The sequence below is a fragment of the Tupaia chinensis genome, unplaced genomic scaffold (genome assembly GCF_000334495.1).
Source record: "Tupaia chinensis unplaced genomic scaffold, TupChi_1.0 Scaffold144899_1, whole genome shotgun sequence".
Classification (NCBI taxonomy): domain Eukaryota; kingdom Metazoa; phylum Chordata; class Mammalia; order Scandentia; family Tupaiidae; genus Tupaia; species Tupaia belangeri.
The window spans coordinates 2,502,619-2,520,309 of record NW_006204759.1 but is presented as its reverse complement, the minus strand read 5'-3'; the positions used below and the strand labels follow the sequence as shown (position 1 = coordinate 2,520,309).

At 44.2% G+C, this 17,691-nt stretch overlaps 1 protein-coding gene across 1 annotated transcript in view; it reads left to right on the top strand.

The window, feature by feature from the left end:
- Positions 1-17,691, top strand: part of METTL16 (methyltransferase 16, RNA N6-adenosine) — a 98,805-nt gene that overhangs the window by 69,487 nt on the left and 11,627 nt on the right. The window contains exons 7-8 of the mRNA XM_006167567.3: positions 1,031-1,100; positions 3,996-4,085. Of these exons, the coding sequence (XP_006167629.1) occupies positions 1,031-1,100; positions 3,996-4,085 (160 nt within the window). The remainder of the gene's footprint in view (positions 1-1,030; positions 1,101-3,995; positions 4,086-17,691) is intronic.

The window sequence follows — 17,691 nt, the reverse complement described above, 5'->3', positions numbered from 1 at the left end:
GCAGTCTGGAAATTTCCTTCAGGCAGTAAGCTGTGGCAGTTGTAGGGCTCACTATGTTCGCTTCTTTCTCTGAAATAATAGGTCTGCACTGCCCTTTGTCCCATGTCCGACAAACAGCTGTTTCATATATTTTGTCCAGGTTTCTAGTTGTTTATAGTGGAAAGACAATTCCCATAGCAGTACATCTTTCATGTGCCATGCCACAATCCTGTATATCTTTTTTGTTTTGTTTTGTTTTCACTTTCTGGAGACATATAGAAGGAGAGAAAGTGAGAAAGCACCCCCACCAGAGATGGCCCACTGTAATCCCCTCTCTGACATTCTCCTCTTGGGACTTGGGGCACACATGCACACACACCTGGCGTGTTTTTGAAGGTGCAAGATCCAGGTTTCAGATGGTGTAGTTAGCTATGTGTGATCTGGTTCCTTAACCTCCACATTACCAACTGGCCAGATTTTATTTATACTTTGTAAACTTTAGAATAATTGGAAGGAGTAAATTCTATGCCTTTACCTTTTAACCATTTCATTCCATCTTTTCCATACTCTCTTCTGGATTTGTATTTACCATAGAGCGAATTGATTTCATGATCTGTTGAAACTCTGATGTAATTTCTATCCTTAGATCATGTGCATGTGAGGGTATCTCATAATACAGAGTCATGCTTGCTTTTACAACTTCCCTTAGTGTGGTATAGGGAATGTTTATACACATTTTTGTTATTTATTGACTAATTTCTGTCCTAGAGCTAAAGGGCCTTCCTTGTGATCAGATGAGACCTCAGTCCTTCACTCTCTTTCCAAATATTAATAGCCCTAAAGCAGTGGAGAGGCTGAGTGGATTTCATTTCTTTGTATCGCTTTGAGCTAGTTTTCCATCACGAAATTTAGTTTCTGTGTAAATACATTATCTGCAGTTCTTTTTTCAATTGTAGCTTAGCTCAGTATTCGCCCCATCACGTTCACTCGAGTAATACGTGGATTACACATAAAGCCACATAAATGGTGTTTACTTGTCTGATGTCTCTAGGTGGTACAGCTGTATGCTGGGAAAGAAGTGCAGCCTGGCTCCTCTGAAGGAAGAGCTTCGCGTACAAGGGGTAAGGCTCTGCCATTATTGCTCTGGTCTGTCTTGCTTTTTAAAAATGAATAAATGAAAAAGACTGGGTCTCGCTTCGTGGCGGTCCTCCTAGCTCAGCCTCTTGAGGAATTAGCTGCGGGTGTACCGCTGTGCCTGGCTTTTCCAGTGGGTTAGGAGTTGAACTCAGGCCTCCCTTGTGTCTCAGTCTGCTTTTTAGCAGTGTCAGCCAGCACTTTCTGCTGATGTTGAGTATTAGCATTTTCATTTATGCTGTTGTTTTAATTCCGTAATTTTAGTACTAAGGACTTTTTTTTTTTTTTTAAGAGGTTTTCGCTACAGGGCGCGTGCGCTCGCCAGACAGACAGAGAGAGACATAGAGACAGAAAGCAAGAAATCACCCCCAGGGGGGATGGTCACGCTGCAATCCTTTCTCCTCTATTCTCCTCTCGGGATCCTGGGCACGCACGCACACGTGCCCGGCGTGAGTTCTAAGCCACCGGGTCCGGGACGCGAACCGTGGTCGACTACGTGGGAATTCAGCGACAGAGCCATTACGCTAACTGCTGGTTCCCAGGACTCTTTATAGGTTGTTAAAACAAGGCCTTCCTTGAGAATTATAGCAGAGAAAATGTGGGGGCAAACAGGATGAGTAGAATGTCAGAAACTACAAATCCAAAAGCCTAGTGTCTACCACTGACCTCACAGCTGACTCCTCTGTGGTGCAAAAACTGAAAGCTAGGTGTGTTTGGGGCTGATTCAGCCACACAGTGAGTTACCAGAGAGCAGCCGGAACTAGAGCACAGTCTTAGGACACAGTGTGCTCTTTACCAGGGCGACAGTCCACAGAGTACAGCCCCTTGTTCCTGTTTCAAAAGGCAGGTCTCAAATAAATGCTTCCCCTACCTTACCACCCCTTCCCCCCTGTTCATAGTATTTAGCATGAGTAACATAACTTTTCACCAAAAGGGGTCCGCTGTCAGATTAGTGGTAGAAACAAAGTTTTTAGATTTTTTTGCCATATGATGTGTGCTTACCAGAAAGGAGAAATGAGAAATCGCCACCCAGGGGGATGGCCTTGTTGTAGTCCTTTCTCCTCTTAGGATTTTGCCCAATGTGTTTTTCAAGCCATTGGGTCCAGGACTCAAACTTCACATTTGGCCATGTTGGATCCAGTGCTTTAACCACCACTCCACATGCTAGCCCAAACAAAAATCTTTGAGTTTTTTTGTTTGTTTGTTTGTTTTATTTTTATTTTTTGAGAGAGAGAGATTTTTGCTATATGGTGTGTGCACTTGCACGAGAGATAGACAGAAAGCGAAAAATAACCCCCCGGGAGGATGGGCACGTATGCACATGCACCTGGCATGATTTTCAAGCCTCCATGTCCAGGACTTGAACAGCAGTCAGCCATGGCGGAGTCCAGCAACATAACCATATGCCACCTGCTGGTCCCCAAAACAAAGATTTTGATCTCTGGTTTCTCTCTGATATTCTGCTTATCCACAGCACAGACTCTTTTAAGTAAAATTGTGAAAGCTACAAAATAGTTCCTTTTTCTTTCTTAAAATCTGATAGAGGGAGATTAGGTAGTTTGTCTAACCACGCTTGACTGACTCACTTTCTTTTTAAATTATTTATTTGTTATTTGTTGTTATTAATTTTTTAATTTGACCAAAGAGACAGAGACAGAGAGAGAGACAGAGAGAGAGAGACCAAGAGAAGGGGAAAGTGAGAGAGCAAGCCACTAGGTCCAGAACTTGAACTGTTGGTCAGCCATGTTCCAGCACCTCAGGCACCCCATCACCTGCTGGCCGCTTAACTATCTTAATTAAAAAAGAAAATAAAATCATTTGAATCATTTTATAAATGATTCTCTAAAGAGCTATGTTTTTCATGCCAGACACATATACCTGCATGCTTAAGATCCCAAGAGGAGAATGGAAGAGAAGGGATTATGGCATGGCCATTATCCCAGGAGGTGATTTCTCACTTTCTGTTTATCTCTGTCTCTCTGGCGAGCGCATGCACCATATAGCAAAATTCTCTCTCTCAAAGCAAAAAGCTACGTTTTATGTGTTTCATATATTTGGATATTCAAGCCAGATCTGCAAATTCTCTCTAAAATTTTATTAGGCAACTATGTACAAGAGGTTTTCAAAAAGTTATGGAAATGTGTATTTTAAAAATACTGCATTGGCCAGCTCCATGGCCTGGTGGTTAAGGCTGCCAGATCCTCTATAGTTAATCATACAGTTCAAGCCTTGGGCCCAGTAGCTTAAGAAACACACCAGGCAAATGTGCATGCTTATAAAATTCTGATAGGATGGAGAAATGGAGGAGCAGGGATTTCAGCATGACCATTTCCCAGGGGGATGCTTTCTCTCTGTGACTCTCTGGTGAGTTCACGTTCCCGCTGACAAAATGAAAAAAAAAAAAAAAAAAAAAACTATGCATGGATTTTAAATTTTGCACCAAAATAAACATGTCCTTTAATTCCTTCCGCTTATCTGCCTTTTTTTTCCATTTCTTCTTTTTTCTTTTTAATTGTCAGAGAAAAGGAGAGGAAGAAAGTACCTCCATTGGGGCCATTATCTCTTCTCTACATCTCCATCTTAGGATTCTGGGCAGCCATGCACACACGCGCACACACATTCCCCCACACACAGTCTCTCACCCCTCTCGCTCGTGATTTAAACCACAGTCAGCCATGCGCTTTTTGGCCCCTTTCACCACCAGACTATGTTGCTAACCTTCCATGAGCTTTCTGAAGTCCCCTCATATAACCGTCTTTTGGTTAATAATGTTTGTTAATTGATGAAAAAGAAGGGCAAACAGATCATTTAGTGAGGCATCTTCAGAAACATATTGGTAAAATGACTTCACTTTAATGAGATGTTGTATTTGTTGATTTCAGGTTCCCAAAGTCACCTACACTGAATTCTGTCAAGGTCGGACAATGAGATGGGCTTTAGCTTGGAGTTTTTATGACGATGTGACAGTGCCAGTAAGTAGACCTCATAGGCTTCCCTAAGTGCCAGTACATGGTGGGCTTTAGTAGCTCATAAATAAGCTAAATATGTATTGTCCTTTTCTTTCTTTCTTTCTTTTTTTTTCTTGAAAGCTTGCCCCAAGTGCTTATTTGAGAAAGGAAAGTGGTTTTTAAATAAGACACAGTCCTGCCAGGGCTGTCTGTGGTGGCCATGGAGCCACCTTCTTTTTTGAGAAGTTTTTGCTGTAGGGCACATACGCTCACCAGAAAGTCAGAGAGAGAGAGAGAAGGCAAGAAATCACCCAGCGGAGATGGCCACGGCACAATCCCTTCTCCTCTCGGGATCTTGGGCACGCAAGCACACGCGCCCAGCGTGAGTTTTAAGCCACCAGGTCCGGGACTCGAACCTCAGTTGACTACGTGGGAGTCCAGCAACATAGCCATTACACCAAGTGCTGGTCCCTATGGAGCCATCTTGTGTGGGCATGTACAACACAGTGGTTTCTGATCAGAGGCAAAAATGGACCAGAGAGAGGTTTTTTTGTTTAAGTTTAGTGTACGACATGTGTGTTTGACAGAGGGAGGAGTGAGAAATCTTACCCCCACAGCCCCCAGGAGATGGCCATGCCACAGTTGTCTTCTCTTGGGATTTTAGGCACCCACCCCACGTGGCCAGGATAATGTTCAAGCTGCTGGGTCTGGGACTCCAACTGCACAGCTGACCATGTGAAGTCCAGCACCTTAACCAATATACTGCATGCTGACCCAGAAAGGTATCTTTTAGAAACTAAACATTCATGGAGCCAGCAGGTGGTGTGGTGGTTAAGAGTGCTCTACTCCCACATGGCAGACCACAGTTAGAGTCCTAGACCTGGTGGCTTACTTTCTTATTTTCTCTTTCTCTCTCTCTCATTCTGGTCAACTTTTAATTAATTAATTAATTAATTTAATTAAGTTACATTATTAAAAAAGAAAAGAAATTAAAAATTCAGGGGCTAGCAGGTGGCGTGGTAATTAAGGGCACTGGACTCCCACGTAGTCGACCATGGTTTGAGTCTCGGACCTGGCAGCTTGCTTTCTCATTTTCTCACTCTGTCTCTCTCTGGTCAAATTAAAATAAATAAATAAAGTTAAGTAAGATAATTCTTTAAAAACAAGAAATTTTAAAAGTCAGGTAATGAAACGTGTAGAAAGATTTAGTGAGTATAGTTATTCTGGTGGCTGCTCCTCAAGAACTGAAACTAAAGTCTGTTTTTCCTTTACCACTGTTAGATTGCTAGCATAGTGCTCCTGGGGTTCCTGGGAAATTTCGAAGTTGCATTTTGGGTTACAGGCTCTGGATGCATGACACTTAGGGATCATTCTAGTGAAAGGTTCTGTCTCAGCTTTAAGGTGAACCCTAGAATACTTGGGAACCAGCAGTTAGCGTAATGGCTATGTCGCTGGACTCCCACGTAGTTGACCGCGGTTCTCGTCCCAGACCTGGTGGCTTAAAACTCATGCCGGGCGCGTGTGCGTGCCTGCCCAAGATCCCAAGAGGAGAATGGAGGAGAAGGGATTGTGGCATGACCACCCCCCTTGAGGTGGGTGATTTCTCACTTTCTGTCTCTTATGTCTCTCTCTGTCTGTCTGGTGAGCGCACGCGCCCTATAGTGAAAATCTCTCCAAAAAAAAAAAAAATACCCTTTGTGAAGCTGAGTGATAGTCATTGTCCTGTTCTGGTTTGTGTATGCATGAACATTTTCTGGAATAAAAAGTTTCAAACAAGCCATTGTTCAAGGTCTGAACCAGGTGGCTTGCTTTCTTTGGGGGGGGGGGGACTTTCTTTCTTTCTTTCTTTCTTTCTTTCTTTCTTTCTTTTCTTTTCTTTTCTTTTCTTTTTTCTTTCTTTCTTTCTTTCTTTTAATTTGACCAGAGATGGACAGAATAAGAGAGAGAGGAAAGTGAGAAAGCAAACCACCAGGTCCAGGACTCAAACTGTAGTTGGCCATGTGGGAACCCAGTGCCTTTAATCACCATGCCACCTGCTGAGCCCAACCCAGCATAATTCTTAAGCTGCCAAGGGACTCAAATCATGAAGTCTGCCATGTGGGATCCAGCTGCCTGAACCACATACCTGCTAACCCCTCTTAAGTCATCTTAACTTTCATGGCTGTGCTTCTGAGTCTCTGTCCTGATTTTGTAGGGCAGAGGAATAGAGACATGTAGAAGCACAAGGGGACAGTTTGCAGATGCTTTCTGTTTCTGAAGCCATGAGTCCAAATTTGAGACTGCCTGTCCTTCCCTACTCTGCAACTTGATGTGCTGCTGAGTTGAAATACATTCCCTAGTCCTCTTTGAATGTCCTTTCTTGTGAAAGCCTAGACTCACTTCTAAACAGTGCAGTAGTGTATCTAGAGGATAGTGTTTGAAATGGTCACTGGTTGAAAAAATGCTTCTAGTGGTGGCTCTGTGGCCTAGTGGTTAGGCAGCCAGTTCCCACATGGCTGACCATATGGTTCAAGTCCTAGACACGGCAGCTAGAGAAGCACTGTGCTCTTGTGTATATGCGCATGCCAAAAGTCCCCAAAGGCAGGGAGAGTTGGAGGAGAAGGGATTGCGATGTGACTATTCTCCATGAGGGAATGCTTTCTCTTTCCTGTCTCTGTCTCTCTCTGGCGAGCACATGTGCCATCTAAAAAAAAAAAACAGAAGATGCTTTTTCTTTTTTTGAATTGAACCATATGGATTTTAAGTTTGTTTGTTTGTTTGTTTCTTTCTTTCTTTCTTTCTTTCTTTCTTTCTTGACAGCAAAAGACAGGCATCCCCAACAGAGTCCCTGCCCTGCAACTCACTTGCAGTCTTAGCCAGCCCTGATCACAAGCACACATATGCCCACCCGGTGTGTTCAGGAAACACAGGACACTAATCCAGGCCCTTTTCCATCTGGGTCCAATGGCATTATACCTGCACCACCACCTGGCCCCAGGAGGGATTTTCCTTTCTACAGTCTTCTGGATAGCAGGACTTTCATACCAAATGGTTACAGTCATTAGTAATGCCTTAAGTTATCCCTGTGCAGACGCTAACAGCCATAGGAAAGTGAGACAGCAACTGTTTCCAGATGCTTTCTGCTTAACCTGCTTCCCACGGTCGGCACTGCAGGTGGACGAGCTGATTATGAGGGCTGGCACTTGCTATGCCCGCTCAGAGACCAGCGCCGCCCTGCCCTCTCAGATTAGTAGCCATCTCAGATCCAAGTACCAAAAGGTACTATGTTTCTGTAATAGCAAATTCAGCTTAGTTTGAAAAAGAACCTCATAAGCCTCATTCCCGTCCTCTCTTTGAAGGCCTGTTTATAGTTTCTAACCATCAAAGATTGCATTCTCTTGCTAAGGGCCTCAGATCTCCCATGCTGGAATATTTCTCCCTCCCCACCACTACCTCCAACCCCAAGCTGCTACTAATGCATTCCCAAGTGTTCCATTAGATGCATTTAAACTGCTACAGGAAAATGGCAGCTTGTGATTTGTAGTAACCCAGCAACAGTTTCTTAGCACTGGTGCCCCTGATCAGCAACTGCTATCCCAGGCATAGTCTCAGAGTACTCAGGAGATTTTTATTGGCCATCCTCTGGGTTCCCCGTCCTTGTACCTAAGCCTCTACCCACCCTAGCTTTTTTGTAACTGCTCGTCTGACTTTCCTTCTCTTTCTCCTATTGGAGGTGGGAAAGGAGGAAGGTGCTGCTTTAGAAGAGGAGAGAAAGCAAGGAATAAAGCTAGTTAAGCAGAAATATTGACCTACTTCCCCACCCCCAACTCGTGCCATTTTAGGGTAAATGTGCAAGTTACTATGGCAACTTCTGTTTTCACTTATCTCAGGCCTACTGACTCCTTGCTGTTGGCGCTGAAAATTCTAATTCACTGGTGATTCAAGTGCCTCCACTAAACTCATTGCTGTTGTCTGGATTTATTTGAGCGACAAAAAGACAGGTCCTGGTGTTGACAGAATTTTAGTACCATTATTTCAGACCAATAATGAATATAAGGGAATTTATTGTGAGGACTGCTCCTTACAGAATTCTAACAAGCCATTAAGAAAGCCTCTTTGTCCCAGTTCTCCTCTAATTGCTCAAGGCATGACTTTGGCTTTGCTTTTGTTGGCTTTAAGGAAGTTTGACATTTGTTAAAAGAAAAAAGAATGTGGCCTTTGTTAAAGTTGTGGACTGTTGGTATGAGCGTTGCCCAGGAACTCTGGTTTTAAAAAGTATCCCCTGGGTACCAGCAGGTGGCTTGGTAGTTAAGGTGCTGGACTCCCACATGGCTGACCGTGGTTATAGTCCTGGACCTGGCAGCTTGAAAATCATGTGCGTGCATGTCCAAAATCCCAGGACGAGAGTAGAGGAGAAGGGGATTGTAGTATGACTCTCTTTCCAAGGGATGACTTCTCACTTTCCCTCTCTTTATCTCTCTCTGTCTCCTGTGAGCACCCGCACCATCTGGCAAAAACCAAACAAACAAGCAAACAAACAAAGTATTTCCCTGTGTTCAAGGCATTTCGTTTAAGCCCGGGACTGTCTATCTAGGGAATAATGACTAGAAGGCTTTCTGGAGAGCAGATAGTAGGCGGGGTCAGAGCGATTGTGTAACTTTGTGAGTGTCAGAGCTGGAGTCTCCTGGTGGTACTCTCTTCACTCCTCTATAGGTTTTTCCAACTAGTTCCAGATAGCAGGAGAATTCCTTGTAGGTGCTCCAGGGGTTGACAGTTGGAGACAGACATCAGCTTGGTACTTCAGGCCTCATTCTTGTTTTCTGTTTGTTTGTTTTAAGTTTCTTTATTTCTTCCATGAGCCAGCAAAAGAAATAGAAAGATAGCATCCCAGCAGGATCTGAACATCATGATCCACCCCTCATTTCAGCTAGTTCTGTCTGGCTCTCGGGCTCACGGGTGCCCACTGTACTCAGGGAGGTCCCTGAGCACAAACCTGGACCCTTCCTATGCAAGTCAGTCTCGCTGCATCGTGTTTTACCATTATGCCATTGGGCCCTTGCTCTCTTTTTTTTTTTTTTTTTTTTTTTTTTTTGAGAGGCTTATACCAAAGGTGCATCACCAGAGAGACAGGGACAGAGAGAAGGAAAGTAAGAAATCACCCCACAGAGGGTATGGCCATGCCGCAATCCCCTTTCCTCCCTCCATTCTCCTTCCGCAATCTTGGCCATGCATGCATACACGCTTGGCATGATTTTCATGCCATTGGGTCTGGGAGGTGAACCGCAGTCAGCCATGTGGGAGTCCAGCTACGTAGCCACTATGCCATCTGCTGGCTCCCCTCATTTTAACCAGAGTTTATCTGGCTTTATCAACTTTATATTGATTTTATTTGTTGAGAGGATTCTGCTGTTAAGAAATGGTTTGAGAGCCAGCCCTGTAGCACAGGGGTTAAGTCCTGTGCATAGTAAGCCAGATGCTGCATGGCCCACTCCAGCAGCTTGAAGTGCATGCTGGAGGCACATGTGTGCATTCTCCAAAGCCTGACGGGATGGAGAAATGGAGGGAAAAGGATTGTGGCATCACTGTACCCCAGTGGAGGGTGCTCGCTCACTCTCTCTCTCTTCCTCTCTCTGGCAGACACACTGTTCCTCTGGCAAGATAAATAAATAAATAAAAATAAAGAAATGGTTTGAAAACCAGTACAAAACCAGGGTGTACATTATGCTAAAAAATAGATGTGATAGTTAGGGAGCTGAGTTACTGAACAAAACAAAAGCTAAGGACTCTATTCTTTGTTACTTATTACTATTGCTATTATTAAATATGATCTTCTTAGCAATAAAAAAAGATATCATTTCTATCCCCTGAATGATTTTTTTTTTATTTTAATTTTCAGGGAGTGGAATTAGCAGATGGCATAATGGTTATATCATTTGACTCCCACATAGTAGACCACGGTTTGAGTCTTGGACTGGCAGCTTAAACTCATGCTGGGTGCGTGTGCGTGCGTGCCCTAGATCCCAAGAGGAGGATAAAGGAGAAGAGATTATGGCGTTGCCATTGCCCCAGGGGGTGATTGCTCGCTTTCTATCTTTCTGTCTCTGTCTTTCTGGCAAGCGCACTCACCCTATAGCAAAAACCTCTCTTAAAAAAAATTGGTTTTTGTCACCAGCAGTTAGTGTAATGGCTATGTTGCTGGACTCCCATGTAGTTGACCACAGTTCGTGTCCCGGACCTGGTGGCTTAAAACTCATGCCGGGTGCATGTGCGTGCGTGCCCAAGATCCCGGGAGGAGAAGGGATTGTGGTGTGGCCATTCTCCCTGGGGGGTGATTTCTCGCTTTCTTTCTCTCTGTCTGGCGAGTGCACGCGCCCTATAGCAAAAACCTCTCAAAAAAAAAAATTTTTTTTTCAAGGAGTACATGCACTCACCAGAGAGAAAAAGGGAGACAGAGAGAGAGAGACATAGAGGGATTGTGGCATGGCCATCCCCCCGGGGGGTGATTTCTCACTTTCTGTCTGTCTCTCTCTCTCTCTCTGTCTTTCTGGTGAGCGCACACACCCTATAGCAAAAACCTCTCCTCAAAAAAATTATTTTTTTTTATAGGACATGGTGCTCTTCAGAGAGACAGGAAATGTGAGAAATCACACAACACACACACACACACACACACACACACCAGGATGGCCATGATGCAATCCCTTTTCCTCCATTCTCCTCTTGAGATTTTAAACAAGCCGCAGGGTGTCTGAGATTCAAACCGTGGAGTTAGCCCTGTGGGATCCAGCCCCTTAACCTCCATGCTGCCAGCTGGCTCCAGAGTCATCTTTGTGGAGGAGGAATTATCGGTGTCAACTCATGGGTTGAATTTAAAGAAATGGTGTAGGACTTGTATTGAGCAGCATTGTGAGGAGGACAGCAGTAGATCCGTAGATCTGAAGTGCTAAATATAACCTCTTTGTTATTTGAGTGCTTCACTTGTGTCCTTTTTTAAAAACCTAACAGCAAACAAGTGAAGTTGATGATACTGTCCCCACTTTGTAAATGAGAGAACTGGGGGCTCCAGAAAGTCGGGTTGGGGCCCAGATCAGTCAGATTTCACTTAGTCACTCTGGTACTCTGCTTCCCAAGGTACTGCCTTTTTCCCAGGCTGGCTGTTCCAGCCTGCTCCCACGGGCCCTTATCATCGTGGTACAGACCATCCCAATTTGCACCTAAGAGTAACATAGAAGTCACCCTAAGTTCACCATTCTGCCCAAAAGCTCCTCACTGGCTACTGCCATCAGATAGAGTCCAGCTCTTTATGTGGTTCCTTGGGTGTCCCAGACCCATCTTTGACCTTCTCTTCCATGCTAACGGACCCCTCTTTTCCTGACTGTACTGTCCTCTCCCCATGTTAGCCTCCAAAGACCTCATATGCCAATTTTGGCTGACTCTGTACAACCTTTGTTAACACCCCATTCTCTGCCTGGCCCTTCCCTCTGGGTGGCCTCTACTGTCTCTAGCTTGATTCCAATTAAAGCTTAAAGTTTTCTTTTCTTTTCTTTTTTTTTTTTTTTTAAAGAGAGATTTTTTGCTATAGGGCTTGTGTGCTCCACCGAGAGATAGAAAGTGAGCCATCACCCCCGAGAGTGTTGGCCACACTGCAATTCCTTTTCCTCCATTCCCTTCTCAGGATCTTGGGCACATATGCAAATGTGCCCAGCATGAGTTTCAAGCTGGGTCCTGGATTTGAACTGTGGTCAACTACATGGGAGTCTAGCAACAAACCATTCCGCTATCTGCTGATCCTTACTTAAAGATTTTTAACCATTTAGTCTATAGAAATTTCCCTCTTCCAGGACCAGCAGTTAGCGTAATGGTTATGTCACTGGACTCCCATGTAGTCAACCATGGTTCACGTTCCAGACCCGATAGCTTAAAACTCATGCCGGGCACATGTGCGTGCGTGCCCAAGATCCCGAGAGGAGAACAGAGGAGAAGGGATTGTGGCGTGGCCATCCCCCCTGGGGGGTGATTTCTTGCTTTCTGTCTCTCTGTCTGTCTGGCAAGCGCACGTGCCCTATAGCAAAAAAAGCCTCTCCAATAAAAAAAAAAATTTCCCTCTTCCTTTGGACTTGTTGCATTTGTCTCTCAATCATCTGTACTCTCTATAAACTCCCTTCTAACGTGCTTTATGCTGAGATTTTAAGTCTGGTGTGATGGGTAACACCAGAACTGTGTTGTAGAAAAGGTCTTTACTGAAGTTTATATTGAGCAGGTTGCTTCTCTAAGCTTCAGTATCCTCATCCGTAAAATGGGAAGTAACAATAGTACTTACCACATAGAGTTGTTCGGAGGATTAAACATACCTGCGGGGCTGGCCCCATCGCCTGATGATTAAGGGGAGCCAGATCCCATGGTTTAAAGCCTGGCCCCTATGGCTTGAAAAATATGCCATGTGTGTGCATGTGTGCATGCAATGTGTTCAAAATCCTGACAGGAAAAAAGAGAGAAGGGATTGTGTTGTGAGTACTCCCCATAAGAGAGCATGCTCCCTAATGCGTCTCCCACACGCGCATGCATACACTCTCTGACAGCTAAAAACAAAACAAACAACAACAACACAGAAAACACGCTTGTCCTTGTGCCTGGTGTGTAGTAAAATATATTGTATTATAATCACCCACCATTTCTTCCTCCTCCCCCTCCGAATATGATGGCCCAGGAATGCTAAGCTGTTATTGCTCAGTGACCCGTCCCTCCGCCTGGAGGAGTCTGACCATCAGACTCCTCTAACAAGTCTTGGTTCAGATACTACCTCCTGTGACGCTGGCCAAGATTTCGTCAGCTGACATTGTGGTCTTTCTCTTGTGCTTACCATACCTTGTCCCATTCACATCATTGTATCTGTTATGTTGCTTCAATGTAGTATAGTGTCTGGCTCAGAGGCCCACAGATAATTGTTGAATGAATTACAGTGAAAGAATAAACAGTGTGGTGCAGTATATCTCAGACTTCTGCTTCAGCAGAAAGCAGCTACTGACAAAACCCTGGGCATTGAGATGACAGAAAAGAAGTTCTCAGGAAGCACTTAATGATCATGAAGTCTCCTCTTTTCTTTTTAAAATTCATTTGAATTTGTTGTCTACTCCAGTCTTCTTTCCCACCTCCCTGTTTCTTTTCTTTTCTTTTTTTTTTTTTTTTAAAGAGAGATTTTTTGCTATAGGGCTTGTGTGCTCCACCGAGAGATAGAAAGTGAGCCATCACCCCCGAGAGTGTTGGCCACACTGCAATTCCTTTTCCTCCATTCCCTTCTCAGGATCTTGGGCACATATGCAAATGTGCCCAGCATGAGTTTCAAGCTGGGTCCTGGATTTGAACTGTGGTCAACTACATGGGAGTCTAGCAACAAACCATTCCGCTATCTGCTGATCCTTACTTAAAGATTTTTAACCATTTAGTCTATAGAAATTTCCCTCTTCCAGGACCAGCAGTTAGCGTAATGGTTATGTCACTGGACTCCCATGTAGTCAACCATGGTTCACGTTCCAGACCCGATAGCTTAAAACTCATGCCGGGCACATGTGCGTGCGTGCCCAAGATCCCGAGAGGAGAACAGAGGAGAAGGGATTGTGGCGTGGCCATCCCCCCTGGGGGGTGATTTCTTGCTTTCTGTCTCTCTGTCTGTCTGGCAAGCGCACGTGCCCTATAGCAAAAAAAGCCTCTCCAATAAAAAAAAAAATTTCCCTCTTCCTTTGGACTTGTTGCATTTGTCTCTCAATCATCTGTACTCTCTATAAACTCCCTTCTAACGTGCTTTATGCTGAGATTTTAAGTCTGGTGTGATGGGTAACACCAGAACTGTGTTGTAGAAAAGGTCTTTACTGAAGTTTATATTGAGCAGGTTGCTTCTCTAAGCTTCAGTATCCTCATCCGTAAAATGGGAAGTAACAATAGTACTTACCACATAGAGTTGTTCGGAGGATTAAACATACCTGCGGGGCTGGCCCCATCGCCTGATGATTAAGGGGAGCCAGATCCCATGGTTTAAAGCCTGGCCCCTATGGCTTGAAAAATATGCCATGTGTGTGCATGTGTGCATGCAATGTGTTCAAAATCCTGACAGGAAAAAAGAGAGAAGGGATTGTGTTGTGAGTACTCCCCATAAGAGAGCATGCTCCCTAATGCGTCTCCCACACGCGCATGCATACACTCTCTGACAGCTAAAAACAAAACAAACAACAACAACACAGAAAACACGCTTGTCCTTGTGCCTGGTGTGTAGTAAAATATATTGTATTATAATCACCCACCATTTCTTCCTCCTCCCCCTCCGAATATGATGGCCCAGGAATGCTAAGCTGTTATTGCTCAGTGACCCGTCCCTCCGCCTGGAGGAGTCTGACCATCAGACTCCTCTAACAAGTCTTGGTTCAGATACTACCTCCTGTGACGCTGGCCAAGATTTCGTCAGCTGACATTGTGGTCTTTCTCTTGTGCTTACCATACCTTGTCCCATTCACATCATTGTATCTGTTATGTTGCTTCAATGTAGTATAGTGTCTGGCTCAGAGGCCCACAGATAATTGTTGAATGAATTACAGTGAAAGAATAAACAGTGTGGTGCAGTATATCTCAGACTTCTGCTTCAGCAGAAAGCAGCTACTGACAAAACCCTGGGCATTGAGATGACAGAAAAGAAGTTCTCAGGAAGCACTTAATGATCATGAAGTCTCCTCTTTTCTTTTTAAAATTCATTTGAATTTGTTGTCTACTCCAGTCTTCTTTCCCACCTCCCTGTTCTTTCATTTCTTCCCTGAACAAAAGAGATGGCACCCCAGCAGGGCCCTGACAGTGCAGGGTACTGTGTTTCTCGCTCTCATTTTCACACACACGTAGAATAAATGAATGCATAGACTCTTTTCCTTCCGTTCTTTCTTTTTTTTTTTTTTTTTGGAGAAGTTTTTGCTATAGGGCACGTGCACTCACCAGAAAGACAGAGACAGACAGACAGATAGAAAGCGAGAAATCACCCCCCCAGGGGAATGGCCTCACCGCAATCCCTTCTCCTCCGTTCTCCTCTTGGGATCTTAGGCACGCACTCACACGCACCCAGTGTGAGTTTAAGCCACCACCGGGTCTGGGACTTGAACTGTGGTCAGCTACATGGGAGTCTAGCAATATAGCGATTATGCCAGCTGGTGGTCCCGATGAGGCTTTTTTTTTTTCTCCTAAAGGTAAAATAATTTAATATTGAGTCAAAATGACCTTCTGAGAAGATACCCTATATTTATCTTAATTCCTGAAGGAATTTTTTTTTGGAGCTTGAAATTTTATTAAAATTGCTTTCCTAGCCCACATAGCTTCCTTGGATTGGAATATATTTGTGCTTTGAAAGTAGAATTTTCTTTCCCCCCTTTTTTTTTAATAGCTGGAAGCTATTATAACTATTACACAGCTTCTTGAAGTCTTGTAATAAATAGTTCTCCAAGGTGAATGCTCTAAGAAGACAGCTTCCCTTGAGAGTGCTCATCCTAGTTTACTTAAGTGTTTATTTAGAAGTCAGCCTCTGATTTACAGTTTATTCCACAGATTTTCTTTCTTTTTTATTAGGAGAGATTTTTGCTATAGGCCATGTGCACTTGCCAGAGAGATAGAGACATAGAAAGTGATCTAGCACGCCACCCCCACCCCCCCACCCCCCCAGGGTGCAATTCCTTCTCCTCCATTCTCCTCTTGGGATTTTGGGCACACTCACACATGCATGCACCTGGCATGGTTTTCCTTTTAGAAGGTTTTTTTTTCCCTTGATAGAGGATGCATGCACTCCCCAAAGAGACAGATGGACAGAAAGTAAGAAATCACCCCCCAGAGAGAAAGGCCACATCACACTCCCTTCGCCTCCATTCTCCTCTTGGGATTTTGGGCATGCATGCACATGCACCCAGTGAGAATTTGAAGCCTCCGGGTCCGGGACTCGAACCACAGTCGGCCATGGGGGGAGTCCAGTGGTGTAACTGTTAGGCCATCTGCTGCTGGTTTCCCTGGCATGAGTTTTGGTGGGGTTTTTTTGTTTGTTTTGTTTTGAGAGGTTTTCGCTATAGGGCACGTGCACTCGCCAGACAGAGAGAGACATAGAGACAGAAAGCGAGAAATCACCCCCAGGGGGGATGGTCACGCCGCAATCCCTTCTCCTCCGTTCTCCTCTCGGGATCTTGGGCACGCACGCACACGCGCCCGGCGTGAGTTTTAAGCCACCGGGTCCGGGACGTGAACCACGGTTGACTACGTGGGAGTCCAGCGACATAGCCATTACACTAACTGCTGGTTCCCCCTGGCATGAGTTTTAAGCTGCCATTCCATCACTCAGATCGTGGTCAGCTATGGGGAAGTCTAACACCTTAACCACTCTGTAACCTGCCGGCCCCAACCACATTATTTCTCCAATAATGTGGAAGCCCCTGAGGGTGGGGACCATACATTCATTTATTTCTCCTATAGTTCTTTTTGAGTAGTATATGGTAGTTGGCATTTATTACGTATTTGCTGAACAGATGTCAAAACTAGATTTCTTTCCCCTTTTTCTGCCTTCTTACCTTTATTAGAGAAAAAGTTCGAGGTATTTTTAAAAAAAAGCTTTTGATATATTTAATTTTTTCCTTTTTCATATTTTATTATAGTCAACATTTTAGAAAGCACAGATACTTTTTTTAAAAAGAATTATTTAATTTTATTTTTTATTTATTTTTTCTAAGAATTATTTTATTGGGGGTGAGCAAGTGATGTAGTAGTTAAAGGCATTGGACTCCCACATGGCCAATGGCGGTTCAAATCTTGGACCTGGCAGCTGGCTTGCTCACTCACGTGCTCTCTTGGATGAGCATGCAGGCCCTATAGCAAATCAAATAATAATAATATTGAATAAATTATTATTTTTTATTATCTTATTTAACTTTATTTATATTTTGATTTGACCATAGAGGGACAGAGTGAGAAACAGAGAGTGAGAAAGCAAGCCACCAGATCCAGGACTTGAACTGTGGTCAGCCATATGGAACTCCAGCACCCCTAACCACCATGCCACCTACTGGCCCCTAGATAAATTTTTAAAAATTATCTTATTTAACTTTACTTATCCATTTTATTTATTTATTTTTAATTTGACCAGAGAGGGACAAAATGAGAGAGAGAGAGAGAAGGAGAGGGAGGGAGGGAGAGAGAAAGCGAGAAAGCAAGCTGCCAGGTCCAGGACTCAAACTGTGATCAGCCATGTGAGAGTCCAGCACCCTTAACCACCATGCCACCTGCTGACCCCCCCTATTTATGTTTTTAATTTGACAGGAAGAGAGAGAGAAAGGGAAAGTGAGAAAGCAAGCTATCAGGTCTGGGACTTGAACTGTGGTCATCCATATCAGAGTCCAGTGTCTTAACCACCATTCCACCTGTCGGCCCCACATGAATGCTTTTTTAAGGGAAAGAAAAGAAAAATCATCGGGACCAGCAGTTAGCATAATGGCTATGTCACTGAATTCTCATGTAGCCGACTGCGGTTCGAGTCCCAGACCCAGTGGCTTAAAACTCACGCTGGACGCGTGTGCATGCATGTCCAAGATCCCTAGAGGAGAATGGAAGAGAAGGGATTGCGGCATGACCATTCCCCCTGGGGGGG